At 32.0% G+C, this 17,973-nt stretch overlaps 1 protein-coding gene across 1 annotated transcript; it reads left to right on the plus strand.

Moving 5' to 3' along the window:
* The first annotated feature begins 12,983 nt into the window (after positions 1-12,983).
* LOC139530039 (uncharacterized) lies at positions 12,984-15,846 on the plus strand. Its single transcript, XM_071326077.1, has 2 exons — positions 12,984-13,160; positions 13,552-15,846. Exons 1-2 carry the CDS (start codon positions 12,988-12,990, stop codon positions 14,180-14,182), a joined length of 804 nt encoding a protein of 267 aa, XP_071182178.1. The 5' UTR covers positions 12,984-12,987; the 3' UTR covers positions 14,183-15,846.
* Positions 15,847-17,973: the final 2,127 nt, after the last annotated feature.

The raw sequence follows: 17,973 nt of genomic DNA on the forward strand, positions 1-17,973 counted from the left end.
ATGACTTTGTCTATACAAATTTGCAGTTAGAACTGTGCTTATGTCACATAGCAAATCATTTCACATTTACGAAGTTTTAATGGTTTTTCTCATAACCATACGTTTAATTTTAATGACGTAACATTTTTATGAACGTTTATACATTTGTCATTGCAAAATGCTGTTTAAAAAATGATAATTTGGATGGTTTTTAAAATATAAACCTTAGAACTTTGAGGTATTTTGTTAGTAAATTTCGAGTGGCCGCCATCTTGTACAATATGTAACATATTTGAACGACTGCAGTGTTCTTCAAAACGATATGCCCCAGTTTGAATAATTTAACATTCTTTTGAAATATTATATAATTGTCTTTGTAAATGAGTATTTATCAGATTTTATGTTAAAAATATCAAAAAAAATATATCAGAGATACAAATCTAAGTTTATTGTTGGGATGCCAAGTTATCAATAAAAATTAAAAGAGATGAGTCCCGTTACTATAGATAAACTCATAATAGAAACCAGGAATAACATTTAATACTTACGCCAGACGCGCGTTTCGTCTACAAAAGACTTATCAGTGACGCTCGAATCAAAAGTCTTATGAAAGGCCAAATTAAGTACGAAGTTGAAGAGCATTGAGGACGGACCCGGCGTGCTCTAAAACAGTAAACACACTACTACCCGAAAACTTTTGGTTCTTAGCAATGTTTATGAGTTTCATAACATATGCATGAGGCAGACCTAAATAAGAGTGCGGAAACGAAAATGATCGCAATTTTCAAGTTGTAAGTCATAACCCTAGAACAACAAGTGGCTCACTGCCCACATTTCAGACTTTCTGCAAATATGAAAGGATCAAATTCAACTATAATTCTAGCAGGTTATTTGTTTTAAACACAAAATTTAAGTGTACGTTTTATTTGCTTTTGCGTAAAAACCGAAATAAGCTTTTATTTCATTGTTGATTCCTTTTTTTTTCTGTAGCATATAAAGACATATGAAGTATTCAAACTTACTAGTTCTTCATTTTGTTTCTGTTAATGATTCAACCTGTTTTCTTTGATCTGAATATACCGAACATTCTGAAAACGTCTGGTAAGAATCGACCTACAGTCCTTAGACTAAATACGCACAAGATTCTTTTTTCTTGTATTTTGTCATGGAATGGGTTTAAACCGTAACATGCTTAACAAATTGTGAATGAGATAATTGCTACCTTAGAATCAGGACTATGGTTATGAGCATAAGTTGGCTTATCCTATTCTAAGCGGACAAAGGGAGGAGGTAGGTTCACATTAAAGAACAAAATAAATATGCTTAAATGAGTTGAAAAATCCTAATTCCGAGTATGATACATGTGAGGTACGTACAAAATGTATGAAAACAAATAATTATGCTATAAAACATATTCAAATCGAATTTGCCTATAAGTGCCAAAAACAATACATTAAGGCCCCCTTGTTTGAATACCAATGTAGAACAAACTGATTAGGGGACATTATAATTGTTTTCTGTAGATATAGGATGCATAGTTACAAGACTTCTTAAATATAAAAAAAAGAAGATGTGGTATGATTGCCAATGAGACAACTCTCCACAAATGACTTAATAACAAAGATATTAACAGCTATAGGTCACCGTACGGCCTTCAACAATGGACAAAGCCCATACCGCATAGTCAGCTATAAAAGACCCCGAAATGACATGTACAATGTAAACCAATTCAAACGAGAAAACTAACGGCATAATTGTACAAAAAAAACGAACGAAAAACAAATATGAACTGGTCAACAAAAGAAACGATACACGACTTTTTTTCAAATTTAGGATGAAGGTTTCCGTTTATAGGGCCAATATTGAAAGTAGTAATATTAAATGACTATGGAAATATAACAATTTTAAAAAAAAAATTGTTTTCATGACGTCATTTGGCGAAATTAATTTTTTTTGACAAAACTTACATAAAACGAAAATTTAAAAAACAAAAGTTACAACTAATGATGCCAACCTCCCATTTAAAGGTAAACAAAATGTCTGCGATCAATTCTTTTTTCTAAATCACACAGTTTCTTCGTTTAATTGTAAAGCAAAGTTCGGCCCACAAGAAATCGTTAAAATGTAGACACTTTCAAGTGATTTACCATAGACAAAATGTGAAAAGTGAACTTAAAAAAAACGGTAACAATCTTAAAACTAACCAAAAATCCATCTTTTATATCAGTAGTGTTTTCCTTAAATACCTATATTTAACACAAAGTAGAGAAACTGGAAGAAAACAAACTCCAACTTGAGTGATTGGAACATTATTTCTATAAATGAAGTAAATATAATGTTCATATTCCTGGCTCTGGCGTCATAATCTATATCCTAATCATTATTTTTTTTCTATTTTTCATGAATCCTATGTGGATAAAATAAAGGTGTCCGTAAAGATAAGCATTTCAGCAGGTCAAAATTTTATCAAAATCCATAACATCAGGTAAACATAATTATGTGTTCATACTTTGCATGCATGCTTGTTGCCTTTAAACTTACTTATTTCCGTATCGGTCCAACATTGTGTAGCCAATGCCATATAAATTCCAAGGTCACATCCACATGATGATGCTTCACATCGTTCTCCCCAGTCCGTATGCTTACAGTCATCAAAATGCATTGCGTTCTCGGGGCACGAAATGTTTTGTAAGTACTCTCTCGTCATGTCCAATGAACTATCCAAGAGGTAAATATATTGTTTCCTATAACTCATACCACCAAATCTAAAGAAGACAAAAACAAAATGCGATTACGAATTGTTTAAGTTTTTTTTCGGCTTTTGGCACAAATCACAAAACTCTACAGACTTTTACTCAAAATAGGGCCTATTTTATGTTATAGAGGTCTGTTATTTAGTTTGACAGCTTCGGACAGTCTAATGGTTGAACTTTTCAAACTGCTTTAATTTATATCTGAACTATTATGCCCCAATTCTATTTCGTATGTTTAAAATAAAAAGATATGAATGTGGTAGGTATATGAAACAAATTTGCAAACTGTCGACACTAGGTACTGTTTCTGTAGACAATAAAAAACAAAGGACAATGACTGTGTCCCCGGACTAATAGCCTTATATCATCCTTTTCAGTAAATAATTGGCTTTCGAGTGAAATTTACATTTTTAACATAACGTTATCCCTAGTTCAGATCCAAGAAAGCCTCTCATTTCTCGATTCAATCAAATATATAAACAATATAGTGTTAACAGGTTTATCGTATTTTTCCAACTGTTTCGTGCTGAATACATAACAAAACAAGTTGATAATTTCAAAATCTTGATCTTATATTGTTTCTTTATTGCAGCTAAAATAGTGCTACAAATATAGTAAAATGTCAACACGAATAAAGAATTATTTTCCGTCCCGAAACGAGAGTTATATTGTGATAACAAGTGACAAAACAGGGAATCAATATTGCGATATATCACTGTGTTTTTTGTAGGTAGTAGGGTAAATACATTCCATGTTATTTTATCATTACGTTTATGTACCTACATCCAAGTGTGTGACAAAGTGCATTGACTTCTAACGTCCCGTTGATTCCGTTGAAGCACACAAATCCCCAGTGGCCATTGAAGAAAACCTCCACAACCCCTTCGCGTAAGTTATTCAGATCCATGCCTGGTATTTTCACTGTCAATCGAACTGGTACATCTGGAACTTAAGTCAGTACATGTGATTTTTAAAGCATTTTCCATTATTTTTCACAACGACAAGAAACTTAATATAGTTCCGAAACATTTTCTACATGAACAGTAAAATAATACATGAAATAGAATTAAACCTTACTTTTTTAACCAATTTCGACTATTGAGATGGGTTACAAGAAATGATTTGGCTCCGTCAGTATACATAAGGAAATTTTAATGTTTAGCATATCCCACAACTTGATCGGATTTAAACTTTTTTTATTTTGCCTAAACTGTGTTTCGTTAAAATGTACCGAATGATTAATTGAAGATAACTATAACTGAACTTATAAGATCATACTTACGCACTTGATATTATACAGATATAGTCTTTCATTAGACGAGGGATAGCTATTGTTCGCTTGCGAAACGGCAGACAATTGAATTGTGGAAAGTGAAGTATTTTATGTTTCAACACAACTAATCTTCTTTCATATCGAAAAAAACAAATGAAGGATGTTTGACATTCAAGTCTTACCAACATTTGGCCATCTTTGTTGTATAGAACATAGCCAGCGGGTTAAGAGCAAATACAAATGCAATGAATTATAGAAAAAAATAAAACAAATAGAGAATTGAATATTACTTGTAATAGTTTCAGCTGAGAATGAAAAAGGGGAATGCATCAAAGAGGAAACAATCCGACCAAAGAGCAGAACGCCACCGAAGGCCACAGATTAGTCTTCAATACAGTGAGGAATCCCGCATCCGGAGACGTGCGTCAGCTTTAACAATAATGTCATTTACAAATATATAAAATACTGTTAGATGTATATCGAAACAAATGTAGATGAGATATAATAAAAAAACATATACTAACCATGCTTACATTTACTTAATTTTAATTATGGTGGATAGTTGTCTAATTGACAATCATACCACATCCTCTCATTTTTATAAGATATTGCACTATTACATACTTTCTATAGGTTGTAATCTACACGTTACTCCAACCAAAAACATACAATCGGTCTTCGGGTCCGGGCAGAAGCACTGACTTATATATGTAGCATTAGGAGAGCATCGGAGTCCAAATATACACATACGATGTCGATTTCGTCTTGAAGTTACAAAAAATTCGAACACAGGCTTGTCATCTATTAATCGATTACGTGGTACACCTCCATACCTGTATAGACAAACTATTTTTATTTTATTTTACGAATTGGCAGATTTGGGTTAAAAAATAAATCAATGAGTTATGTTTGATTGCCAGTGAGACAATTCTCCACCAACGACAAACTGATGCATATCAATTTTTATGTTAGCAACTAAAGGTTACAGTCGGGCGCAAATAAACACTGCATAACAAGCTTTAATATAACCCCGACATTTAAAAACAACGTAAATTAATTCAAACGAGAAACCAACACCCTGATTTATATACAACTAATTACAACAAGGGAAACCAAACAAACTGATTAACATGTTACTGATTTTATAAAGACACATACCAAAAAGGGCCCAACCCTCTCCAAAAATGTTACAGCGGTGTAACACCGCAACATGTATAAGATCACACTATTGAAATCAGTTTAAATAGTTTGACACATGAGAACGATACAAAGCGCAAAAGCAAACAAACAAAAATACTAAAATCACAAACTACCGATCTGAGATCCTAAGAGTTGCTGAAAGTATCACACAACTTCAAAAACGCCATATATAAAAAAACAAACTATCAATCAGTACAAATCCAATGGATTTATAGTAATGATGTCATATAAAATATAGAAAAAATAACTTTGTGCAATGCCAAACATATAAGTATCGACAGAATGTAGAACCGTAGGACTTTATAAATGTTTAACAGTACCTGTTAAATAATGCATTAATTTATTGATAAGAAAATCAATGTTGATACTGGTTGAAGTCGAATTTTCAACTGAGCATGCATATTAGTAGTAAACATAGAAGAAAACAAAAGCAATTACTAGTATATTTCTACACATTTGAGAATTTTTTTTCTTTGCAGTAGATCTTTCTTATATTTGATCATCCACATCTGATTGACATCTTTTGATAGATATAACGTATCACAATATTTCTAAAGACCATATTTTACTGTACAAGAAATGGTGGTTAGAAGTTTGAAATGGTCTTGATGACAATTGATGTTTGTGAAGTTTCTGTATTTAATCCAGAATAAATAAAGAAGACTGTCAACCCTTTTATTTATTTTATCTTATTACAAAGGAAAAGAATAGGGGATTTGCGTTTTAATAAATCTTGCCTTTCTTGGATGATGAATGGGATTATTTTGGATTTCAGTTTTTGCTGTGAATTCCAAGAATCTTAGTGAGACATTTCAAATAATTATTTTTTTCCCATTTAAAACAATATTGTTTCAGGATTTGTTTGTTGAAACAAAAACACATGTGTCATGAAAGAGGATAACTTAGTTTCTATGTTGTATCATGTGTACTATTGTTTGTCTGTTTGTCCTTGGCTTTGTCAGTTTATTTTCGATTTATGAGTTTGACTGTCCCTCTTGTATCTATCGTCCCTCTTTTATTTATATCCTTGTGTATCTTCAAAGGTCAGAAACCCGTATACTAATTGTACATCGTACTTTTTTATGCGCATCTGATTCGATGACAGGTTTAATTCATTCAGATATCGATAAATAACCAGTTTAAGACATTGAACTTTTAATTTATTTTTAGACATACCGTCTTGGTTTTTCGCATTGTACGGATCCCTAGCTATGATTGCTTCTATCCATTTTATTTGAATAATAGGTGTTTTTTTGTTATTATTTCAAAGACCGCAACTTGAATTGTAACTGTTTTCGAGGTATTTAGTTCTTTTTAGTTTTAATGAATTACATAAATGAGCTTATGCAAAATACGCCTTCATGATAGTAAAAATAATATTTATCATTCATTAATGAGGTTACACGTCCGCCGGCAAGGTAACTACTATTAACTTTCATGCCCAAACAAGGGCTTCGTCTTTGGCAATATTACAGAAACTCTAAAAACCACTGAAATAGCCGTGTGCGTCTTTCGGAGTCTTGTAGACAGTTTGTATTCCTACTCCAAACAAAGACAAAGTTTTGTCGCATTCGGTGAGTGCATGTACATCAGGCAACAGTTTACAAAGTGTTGGGGAAAGACAGACACATAGTTAGTGAATGGTTGAAAATCTTCGCCAATCCTTGAAACTGCTAATTCTCTTCATCTGCACTCACAACTCGCTTGTATGTGTCATATATTTATTATAGCGAACACATAGATCAATCACATTTGTATTAGAGGTCCGTATGATTGTTCTTTCGCATTTTTACATTTCCCTAAACTTCGTGTCAAAGTTTAAGGCATTGAGTATCAGCCTCCTCTTGTGTGCTAAACAAGTGACGACAGCTATTAACAGTGTTGTTTTACATAACTTTGACCATTTTGGAATTTACAAATTTCTGTCTATGGAAAACTCACATCAGGTGGAATTGTAGGCCGGATTTGTCAAAGTTTTCCAGTCAGGAATACTTCTCCCCTCAATAATCTGATAAACTTTGTTGGAAGCTGTAGTCTTTGTGCGGCGTTCCCTTTCGGCAGACTTTAAAGAGTTGTGCATGTCGTAGCGGGCAAAAACATCTGCTAGTATGTGCGCTATAGAAATTCATTGGGACATATTTTTTTAATAGTCAGCTGCTAGGTCACCGAATGTTTTACCTTTTTTAACATCAGTACATTGAACCAATACCATACCATCTCTGATGTAAGTTGTGAATGATGGTACAAAAGAAGTTAGGGAAAGTGCACAAGATACTTCAGATTCTAATTGCTTCACCAAATCCAACTTGCATGATTTTCTCATGATGCCGTCATCTTGAATAAGGGAAATTGGAATGTGATAGCACATGTTCTATGGCAACATCATCTCTACAATTTGCCAAAATCAGTGCACGTATAAATAGAAGTTATGGATTTATGTGACCTGATATTTTTTCACTCCGATTTGAATTTCGTGGTCATGTTTTCAAATGTTTTTATTTATATTGGACTATAAAAACTCCTTGACTTATCTAAAGAAAGAACACTAGTGATAAAATGTTTAAACATGTTCAAGCCTTCCTCGACAGCTCTGAGCAAAGAACCTCGAATATCTCTTGTAGCATGCATTCTAGAAGATATAAGGGATCATAGGGATCAGTCATGGGTCATTCAGATGGTTCACAATGGCAACAACATGTTCTTCGTCTCTTTTCATTGCTGTTGGTTTTGTTTCCTCTTGTGAATTTGCATAATTTGCAGCAATTCCAGCCCTTTTAACTTTACACGACTAAGGGATTCTAGGAAATGTCTAGTAAGGGTCTACCTAACAAGCGCCTTTTGATTTGTTATACCTACAGTGCCACCTGTTCCCCTTGAGGTTTTTATAACGATCTTTTCTGTTGCCATGTCGGTCCATGTACTGTTAAAATGTGCAGGAGTCTGTCTAAAAGCAAAGTAGACATCTATAAAAGGTGATCGAATATTCTCAGAAAGTTGAAGCATATCAAGTATGTAAATTGGCAACCACCTTCAGTAGTTGGTACGGTTGATTACAAAAACATAAAGTAACATATGAGATGACGATCTCAAGGAAGTGATCAATTTCCCTCTCGCTCTGCTCTTACATTTGACAGCAAAATGCCTACTGCTTCATGGAACTTATCCACGTATTTGAATGTAAGTGACACAGCACATCCCCGTTGCGTATATGTATCTATAAGAAGCTGTATATGAGCTTCGAATTACTCCGTCATATGAGCGTTAGGACTTGTGTTTGGGTTGAATTGAAGAAATAATTCTTCTGAGATAAAGGAATTTGATATTATTGATTGATAAAGGTACAAATATATGAAATATCATTTAACTGTTAATTATTTTACGTTTTGCGTTAAAAGAAATTGATGAAATTGAATGGAAACGAACACTTTTAAATGCAACGTATTCGTAGTGTTAATCTTTTACATAATCTCCTTAATAACGGATTAATTTTGCTAAACTTTATGTACAATAGTTAAAATAAGGTGTAGCAACAATGTATATAATAACATTAATCATATAACGGATGTTATTTTACAGTGTAGACCTCAAAACTTTTCTAAGTCGATTTTTCGTTCATGTCAACTAACGTACTTCAAAGCCCAATTTACAAAAATTGCACCGTACGATTTTTTCACGACAAGTCAATGTGTTAAGTTTAACCTTTGAACTACCAATACTGTGATTTATAGCCGTATAGTCCGAATGACAATTAAACTCCTTAAATAAGCGACTTTTCTTTACTCGGTCACCGTACTACAAAGAAAGATGTCAAGATGATTGTATTACAATTATATATGGTTTATACTACCACGAATATATTAAACGGTATACATACGGATATCTAAGTGATCTACACACCAATGATGTCTCTATTGTTCTGCAGCCCCGGAAGTCAAACCGATTCCATTTGTTCTGTTGGAGAACTTCAACAAGTCCTTCCCCTTCCTGTGTATAGGATTCCAGTCTCGTGGTGGTTAATACTGATTCTTAAATTCATATAACTATTATTGTAGGAAATTTTATTATCTGATGTCCTTTCTTTATACGTTGAGGAAATACATGAACATATGGCAGTTTTTGATAATTGAATTATATTTGTTAATAAAAGAGTGAAATATCTTCCCAAAATCCGATGTTTAGGTTTAACTTAAGGACAAATCAAATCGAAAATTGCTATAAAAACATAAAGGGCATCTGAAAGCTGACTGAAATTTTCTTGAATATTTCGTCTGCATTAAGTGTTGATCGCAATATATAGCCTGAACTGGCTCTATTGAAGCTGTGAATGTTGATACCCTTAAATTACCTGTAAGTGTTGTGTTTATGTTTGGGGGGGGGGAATCAAATATAACTCAGTCGACCTACACTTTATTATCTCAGAGAAGGTTTCATACAGTAAAGTTATATTCGCACAGGGCGACACCTTTTTGTTTTAGCTCAGCATATAATTTGTGTAGATTTAAAGTGCAAATTTTTTTTTTTTACAATTATAAATTTTAAAATTTGTATTCCTCTCAAAATCTCGGCAACCAGATATTGATTGAAAACAAAAGTTTATCAGTCAATATTTTCAAAGAAGCTAGTACATGTATGTATACAAGAAATAGCTAATGGTCGATTCCTCATTTTGGAATTTAAATTTTCAATTATTCAAATTTACTGCATCACGCCTTTTATTTTTTTTAATTTTTGTTCCCTAACAAGGAACTAACATCTGATTGGAAGTATCTTTTTTAATAACATATAATAACGATTTGCTATATCCTCAATATGAAAATATTCTGTCGTGTTTTGTGTGCTATTGTCTGTCTTTATATAAAAGAGAAGATGTGGTATGAATGCCAATGAGACAACTCTTCACTCGAGACCAAATCACACACAAATTTACAACTTTAGGTCACTATATGGCTTTCAACAATGAGCAAAGCCCTACAACATAATTAGCTGAAAAAGGTCCCGAAATGACAAACATAAAACAATTCAAACAAGAAAACTAACGGTCTAATTTGTTGTTGTTTTTTTTGGCAACAGCGTTATCAGTTTGAATGGTGAGTTTGAGTGTTCCTCTGGTAAAGGAGTATGTTCGATAAGGTCCTAAAATGGCCCCTCTTTTTAGCGTAAATTTCAAATTTGGATTTATCGACCAACATCACGATAAATTATAGGTAATACATTGACTAGCTAGGACATAAACCATTTTGTTGAAAATTTTACGTTTCTGCGTTTCATTATGACGTCACAAGTTGTACTTATATTGATTTTTCATGAAAAAATCAATGAAAATGGGTGAATTTCCATAGATTATTGCTCATTGTTGAAGCCCGTCAGTGACCTATAGTTGACAATTACACCATACAATGTATCTTCATTTTTGGAAAATGACGCAGTCATTGTTCCATAACTGCCGACCTGAACTTCATTACATTGCCCTGCCTACCGCGCTTGGTTTCGTATTTCCTATTTTCCAAACAAACTGGAATCTGCTTGTGTTATCATTATGCATCATTGTGTAGTATTAAACCAGCCAGGACCCAGTTTACACTGGTTTTTGCTTGTATTCCACTACACTCGAACAAAGTGTTGTAGTTTGACGGGAACCAGTTTTAGAATTTGTAAACTACAAAACGTAATCGGTTATTGTTCATTCCGTTTTGGTGTTTCATACCGACTTATATGGTTTGAATAAGTTAAGACCATTCAAACATTAATGTGATAGGTATATTAAAGATTGTTTTACAAAAGGATTGAACTGTTTTACTTTCAAAGTCGTACTATAGGGATATCTGTCATATACGGATTTCCACTCTCACCGGTTAATTTCTTCCTTTACACGTGCTTTGGAAACTTCCTGTTTAATCGCAAGTTTTAAAATTGTTTTTGAGTGAATTAAACTTATTTTAACAATCATGAAGCGTTCCAGAATCATTTTCTTCTTCTCTTTGATGATGGAAAATAGGTTTTCTCAAGAAAATACCGCAAACGATCGCAGAGGAATTGAAACGTACAAGTCAAGTCGGCACCTGGTTAAATTGGCATCTAGTCAAATCGGCACCTATTCGACGTCAATTCGGCATCCAATAATATTTGATATAATATTTTCTATTCAATTAATAAATTACTGTTACCAAGTACATAGTGAATATGTTGTTGTGTATTTTGGAAAACCACGAAACGACGGTGAATATGTAGTGTATAAAGGTAAACAACGAAGCCCTTACCAAAGCTGTTGTTTTAACAATTAGACAATTTGTGTAATTGTAAAAACAAGTCAATTATTAAAATAAAATGGAGTCCCTTTCAATAAATCAAACTTTCATGCCAAATAATTAGCAAATTTAAGGTGTTTGTTTTTCAGTAAAGTTTAAACAGCATTAAACCAACAATCCTGTACAATGCTCAACTGGTTAAAATAATGCAGAAAAATACACAATATCTCATGTATTAGTCCAAATAATTATGACGTCTGGCAAGGCTATTTTATTATTTTTCTGGGACGCCTTCCTACGACGTTCAGGTGCCAATTTAACTAGGTGCCAGTTTGACTAGAATTCTTTGACAAATGTTTGAAACTATCTGAGTTTCATTAGACCTTTGATAGCAGTAACAAAAAGATTATTTACTTAATATTTTGTGGGAGAAGGGGGTTCAGACTGTGTGGCATCAGGTCTGTTTGTGCCCAATACATTTTCGCACCCTACACGTTCGCACATTCACACTCTACTCATTCACGCCCAATTTTAATTCAAATTCAAGTTGAATAATTGGAAAATTATGGTTGTTGTTTTAAATTGCTTTGGTGTAAATACTGAATGTATTTATAGCTTGGTATGAGTAAAACATTGAAGATTTTAAAGGAAAAAACACAAAAGATAATTGTTTTTAACAGCTTGGTCTCATTGATCTGAAAAAACGAAACAATAAAACATAGAAACCAAAATATAGCAATCCACTAATATAACCAAAACATGATAAAATTTATTCAACACGCAGAAACAAACCTAGTCAGAATCTCACTTCATTTTGAAACAAGTCAATGAAACAAGTTATAGCAATATACTAACCAAAAATGATTAAGAGTTATTCAACACAAAATAAAACGTTGACAAAATACCACTTTATTTAGAAGGGATTATTATTATTTTTAGCAATACCTTATCCAAAACATAATTAAGATTTATTCAACACAAAAAAAAAATTGCTGTCTCACTTTATTTTGAGACAATGACAACAATTATACTTATGAGAAAACACTTGCTTGCATAGTTATTAAACACAAAACCAATTAAGATTGGGTGCGAACATGTAGGGTGTGAAAGTGAAAGGGGTGAAAATGAGTGGGCGCAAACGTGAATGGAGGCGAACGGACTCAGATTCAGACTATGTACCAGTGAGAAATATACAAGCCTTTCTACGGTATTTATTTGTACAATTCAGCTAGTCTTGACCTATTCATTTGTCTTAAAAAACCAGCCAGTTGTCACCTTCACTTCACACACACACACATATACGAATATCAATTATATGCTTACGATACATGCTGCATTGTTAAACTAATTACGGTATGTAAAAATCAAGACTTGCATAAAAACTATCCCAATATTAGAGACAGTGGCGTCATTTTTCTTCAGAGCTTTCAGCTCTTTAATTAGATTTAACTGTGTACATATGCACATGACACAGCCACATAATGAATATTAAATGTACTTTTTGAATTTGTAATAAACTACCACAAAATTAATTAAAATGTCTTTTACAGTGATGGCAAAAGCTGGGAAAGATAAACTTCATGATCATGCAGTTGAACACCTACCTGGTGGAGAGTATGCACAGCCAACCCAAGATATGCTTAATGCAGCACGAACGGTTGGTGAAGCAACAAATGACCGAATCGAGAGTATGTTTGGAATGTTGGACAGGTATATACATGTATATGGTTTTTGAATTTTGAGTTAAACGTATGCATCAGATAAATATTTGAAAAGTGAGAAAAAAAAGAGAAAAAAAACAACAAACATAAACAATGTACATAAACATATACAATATCTAAATCTAGTGATTATATATATGTTGGTCCTAAAATTATAACACACATAAAACTAAACCAAAATAATAAATGAGCAACCTGGACACCACTTGAACCAGGAGTATGGACTGGTGAACTGGTATTTTAAAACATCCGCTAAGTCGTTTTATTACATGTCAAGAAGTTAACAAAATTCAACCATTCATATCTAAACTGGTTTTATATGATAATATGTGAAATTTGATTGTCAAGAACACACTGTTTAAAAATGTTTATTTTTTCAGGCAAATGAAACTAGCGCCATCTTCAAACCCAGTGAATGTTAACAGTCTTATATCTGCAAAGCAAGATAAACCTGTACAGTGGTTAAAGACTTCAAAGCTCTCCATTCAGAATGTTTGCGAAATAGCAATGACGAAAGCTTCACAAAAACGTAAAAACGAAGGAACACGAATAGAACAAATCAAAAAGCGATTTCTTGAAAATAAAGAGGAAAGAGCACAAAAAATAGCTAAACGAAGGAAGATAAGACAAGAACGAAAGCGTAGACTTGATGAAAGTCTGAAAGAAGCTAAGCTTCACCTGTGCCGTAAAAATAAATCTGTTAAAAACATGAACAAGACACAACTGTTAAAGCAGGTTAAATTATGGAGAGCTTTAGCCGAGGTTCAGCATGTGAATTCTAATGATGTTTTAAAAAATTTCAATAAACTCAGTCCTACGGAACAGGTTCTTCACCTCAAAACAATCATTGGAGCTAACAAACAATTAGTAATACAGGAATGGGAATCCTCTGATGAAGAAACTTTGTCAAATGTAAAAGGAGCTCAAAAAGGACTCTTTCAAGAAAATGATGAGTGGAGTTCTTCAGATGAAGAAACATTGGATATGGCATGTGCTCTAGTTCATTTGTAACTGTTTTATTGTAATAGCTTAACTTTTTCATACTCCAACTTAAAAGTTTGTTATATTTTATGTGTGCCAAAGAACCAATTGCAAATACTTGAGTTTTTATTGTTGATTTATTCCAGTGCCAATCTATTTTATGTGTAAATCGGTCTGTTTATTATGCTCCGTCCAAACACTTTTATTTTTACATATTGTCATATATATGCAGATGTATTGAATTTTATTTTTTGATGAATTCATGAAATTGAACAAATGAATGCTGAACATTAGATTTTGATGAATAGCTTTGCAATGTTTATTTTTTAGCAAAGTTATCATTTAATTATGGATGTTTTAAATGTAAAATCTAGTCTAAATGTAAAATCTAGTCTAAATGTAAAATCTAGTCTTAAATGTAAAATCTAGTCTACAGTACATGTATGTGTAGTAGTGGTTATATTTTGATGTCAATGACACTGTGCATTTTATATTTTAATATTTATATTCATGATGTTTTTTATTTGTGCTTTTATTATTCCCCGCCACATAGTGGGGTTATATTTTGTGATACCCTCAGAACAAAAAATGCAGTTTTGTGTCCATCTGTCTGTTCGTGCATCCGTCCCCCAGTGGTTTTCAGAGAAAATAACTTTACAAAAGATGAATGATTTATTTTGAAACTCTGTATAAATGTTAAGTACAATAAATAGCAATTAAAGTTAAATTTTAAGCTAGATCAAGTTATGTCATATTTTTATTTTTTGCCACCCCCCTTTTTTCAACCAATACATCATGTACATGGCAGGGTATCACTAAATGTTTTATTTATGCCATATTTCTTTACATTCAATTAGTAATTATTATTCATATGTAACTCAGGTTTAAAAGAAATATATATTTATATAACTTGTATTGTGAAAAGAAAACTTTTAACATATTTTTGAAATTTGAAGAATTCCAAGAGAATAAATGATCTCCCCTTTTTAAGAAATTTTCATTCATTTATTTATTGAAAAGGAATTGATGAGATATAGAATAATACAAACTATCATATCAATGATTTCATTTAAAAAAGTGATTAATAAAATTGCAATCGAATCAAGATATAAAATATTTTTTTGAAATTTTTTGTTCAGTCTGTAGTTAATTCAAGGTAAAGATATTTCAAACTCTTTGCAAATTTTTTCTGAACTTTATGTTTTATTGTAGCTTCTATTTCAAATAATAAGTAGAAGTTATTATCATTAATATTTAATATTGCTTCTCTGAATTTAGAGGTATAGAATTTCAGAAAAAAAATAAAATGCAAAAGTTTACAAATTTTGTAATATATATTACCTCCCTTTGATATTATCAAAATTTTATTTTTGCTTATTTAGATAAGATACAGTTACTGAAATGATTTTCATAGTAAGATTCTGTCATTTGGTGATAAATATGACATTATTTTAACAATAATGTCTTATATTTCATTGAAATAAAAAAAAAAAATATGGACACATGAACTTAGTTTTTTTTAATACTTTGATATTTGATTTTCTCACATATATAGAACCATGTATCTTCCTTCTTTTAATACTCACTTGCATAATGTATTTTGTTTCATCACTTTGCTTATATTTGTATATGAAACTGTTATTTGGTGTATGATTGGTGTTTTACTTTTTTGTTGAATAAAGTTTTAAAATGGACATTTTTCACTTTTTGGCTAATTGAAAATAGACGAAAATCGCCTCCGAAGCCAATTTAAAACATTCATATCTTTAAAAGTATTTAAGATATCACCAGGAAATTTTGCAGAGTTGTTCTGTGCACGCTTGCCTCTCAGATATTCAAATTTGAGCTGCAAGTTATAATAAATAAAAATGTGGTATGGTTATGAAGTATGACATCAAGCAGCTTTCAACAAATACGCATGGGCCTCACTAACATAGAGCGCATACGTCGACAACAAAGATCTTTTATAATAATGTTTGTGAAGACATTTCACATGTCTTATTTGAATCTTAAGCTTGTCGACGCCTGCGCTCTATGTTTCCTGGTCCTTTATTTGGTTGAAATATGGCTGATTTTGTCAAATTTCACCAAAATCCCTGATCTTGACCTTTTTTGGGTGTAAAAATCAACGTGTTAGAATTAAACTTTGACAAAAACTGTTCTGTTTAACTTTCTAACATGTCTTTAAGGTAACTTAAAACATTTATTGTCTTGTAACTATGAACTTTATAATTGGGGCCAAATATGGCCCTTACCGAACTTACTCCTTTAGTTCGTCTTCCATGCGTGCACGTTTTACCTAGATAAACATCCTTGATTGGTCTACATTGAATGTTAACACTAATCTTATGACATTACATTGATGGTGAGTTTTAAGAACTATCGGTTTGATTGTTATTATTGTTGCCTATTAATATATTACCCTGCAGACAGTATTTCGTACTAGTAAATTTATATAAAATCAATGTGTTATTTTCGTATACATTTATTTTTATATACAACTAGTATTGAATAATTGACTTAAAGAACAACTGTTGATATATATATCTGCGATTTCAATACATAAGGCATTACATATTGATTTGGTCTGTCAAAGGACTTAAATGAGACTGTTATGGTAAAGTTTGTAGCTGATAAAGCAAAATTCATTTCTTTTTATATCTTTTTCAACAGACATTTCGTTACATCCTTAACATTAATGTGTACTGTTTTACAAAATGATTATTTTTTTTCTTGAATTAAGCAAAAAAATAAAGCATTGCTTTTTAACAATAAAATAAGTTCTATTCCATTTAAGGAGGCTCGCGGGTACAAAATATTCAGCAAAACATTAAACATTTGTTTTTTCAATACAAATTTTATTTATTACACTATTAGTTATTAATTTATAGTATGGTACAAACATAACCAAGACAAATCGATTTGGTTTGGCCACAGATGACTTTAAAAATGTTTATATCATTTAAAATGCTCCAAGTTATCTCCCTTTGGTGCAAAAATGTCATTTTTTGACGTTAAAATTGAAATATCTTTTTTGACTCATCGGTGACCTATATTTTTTATTATTGTTTTCAAACAAGCTGTACATAAACTAAACAATTGTAAAATTTAAGCGATTTCTGTAATTAAGTTCTTTTTTTATTTCGATATTACCAATATTTCTCCTATTAGATTAACAGAAAAAAAGGACATTAACAAAAATGTATGCTTCTTTCGGAGGCAGATTGTGGGCTTAAATGAACGGTGACCCCATATTTTTACTTCATATTTCTATAAGGTATAAGACAATGTTTAATCATAGAAAAAAAATTGCGAAATCCTATATTAAAAAAAAAGTTGATTTAGACCTGCGAGCCCCCTTAAATGACCTGAGCCGACTACCATTGCCCAAAACATTAACGAGTAAGCAGTACATAACGCTGTTATATCTAGGAATATAACAACTGTGACTAAAAGTGAAACACGTGGGGATCGTATCAACTTCAACCGTAGCCATAGTGTTTGCGTCGACAGGATAAGCATTTCCTATTATGCATTCTTCACATGCCATACTAATCCACAACGATTCGAAATGTCTATACAGAATTGGTTACATAGATACATTTAGGGATCAGAGAACTGTTATGTGATCAAAAGTCGAAGACCGATAAAACATGTTAATTTTTAAGATTTTAATATACCTTGAATATGAACTTTAAACTGTCTTTCTAAGGCAGTTGATCTTCCTGCATTAACACGACATCTATAAATTCCTGAGTCTGTAGATTGCGTATTTCTTATTAAAAATTTACTCGTGTATTGCTGAGCTGGCCATTTCCTTT

The sequence above is a fragment of the Mytilus edulis genome, chromosome 7 (genome assembly GCF_963676685.1).
Source record: "Mytilus edulis chromosome 7, xbMytEdul2.2, whole genome shotgun sequence".
Taxonomy (NCBI): domain Eukaryota; kingdom Metazoa; phylum Mollusca; class Bivalvia; order Mytilida; family Mytilidae; genus Mytilus; species Mytilus edulis.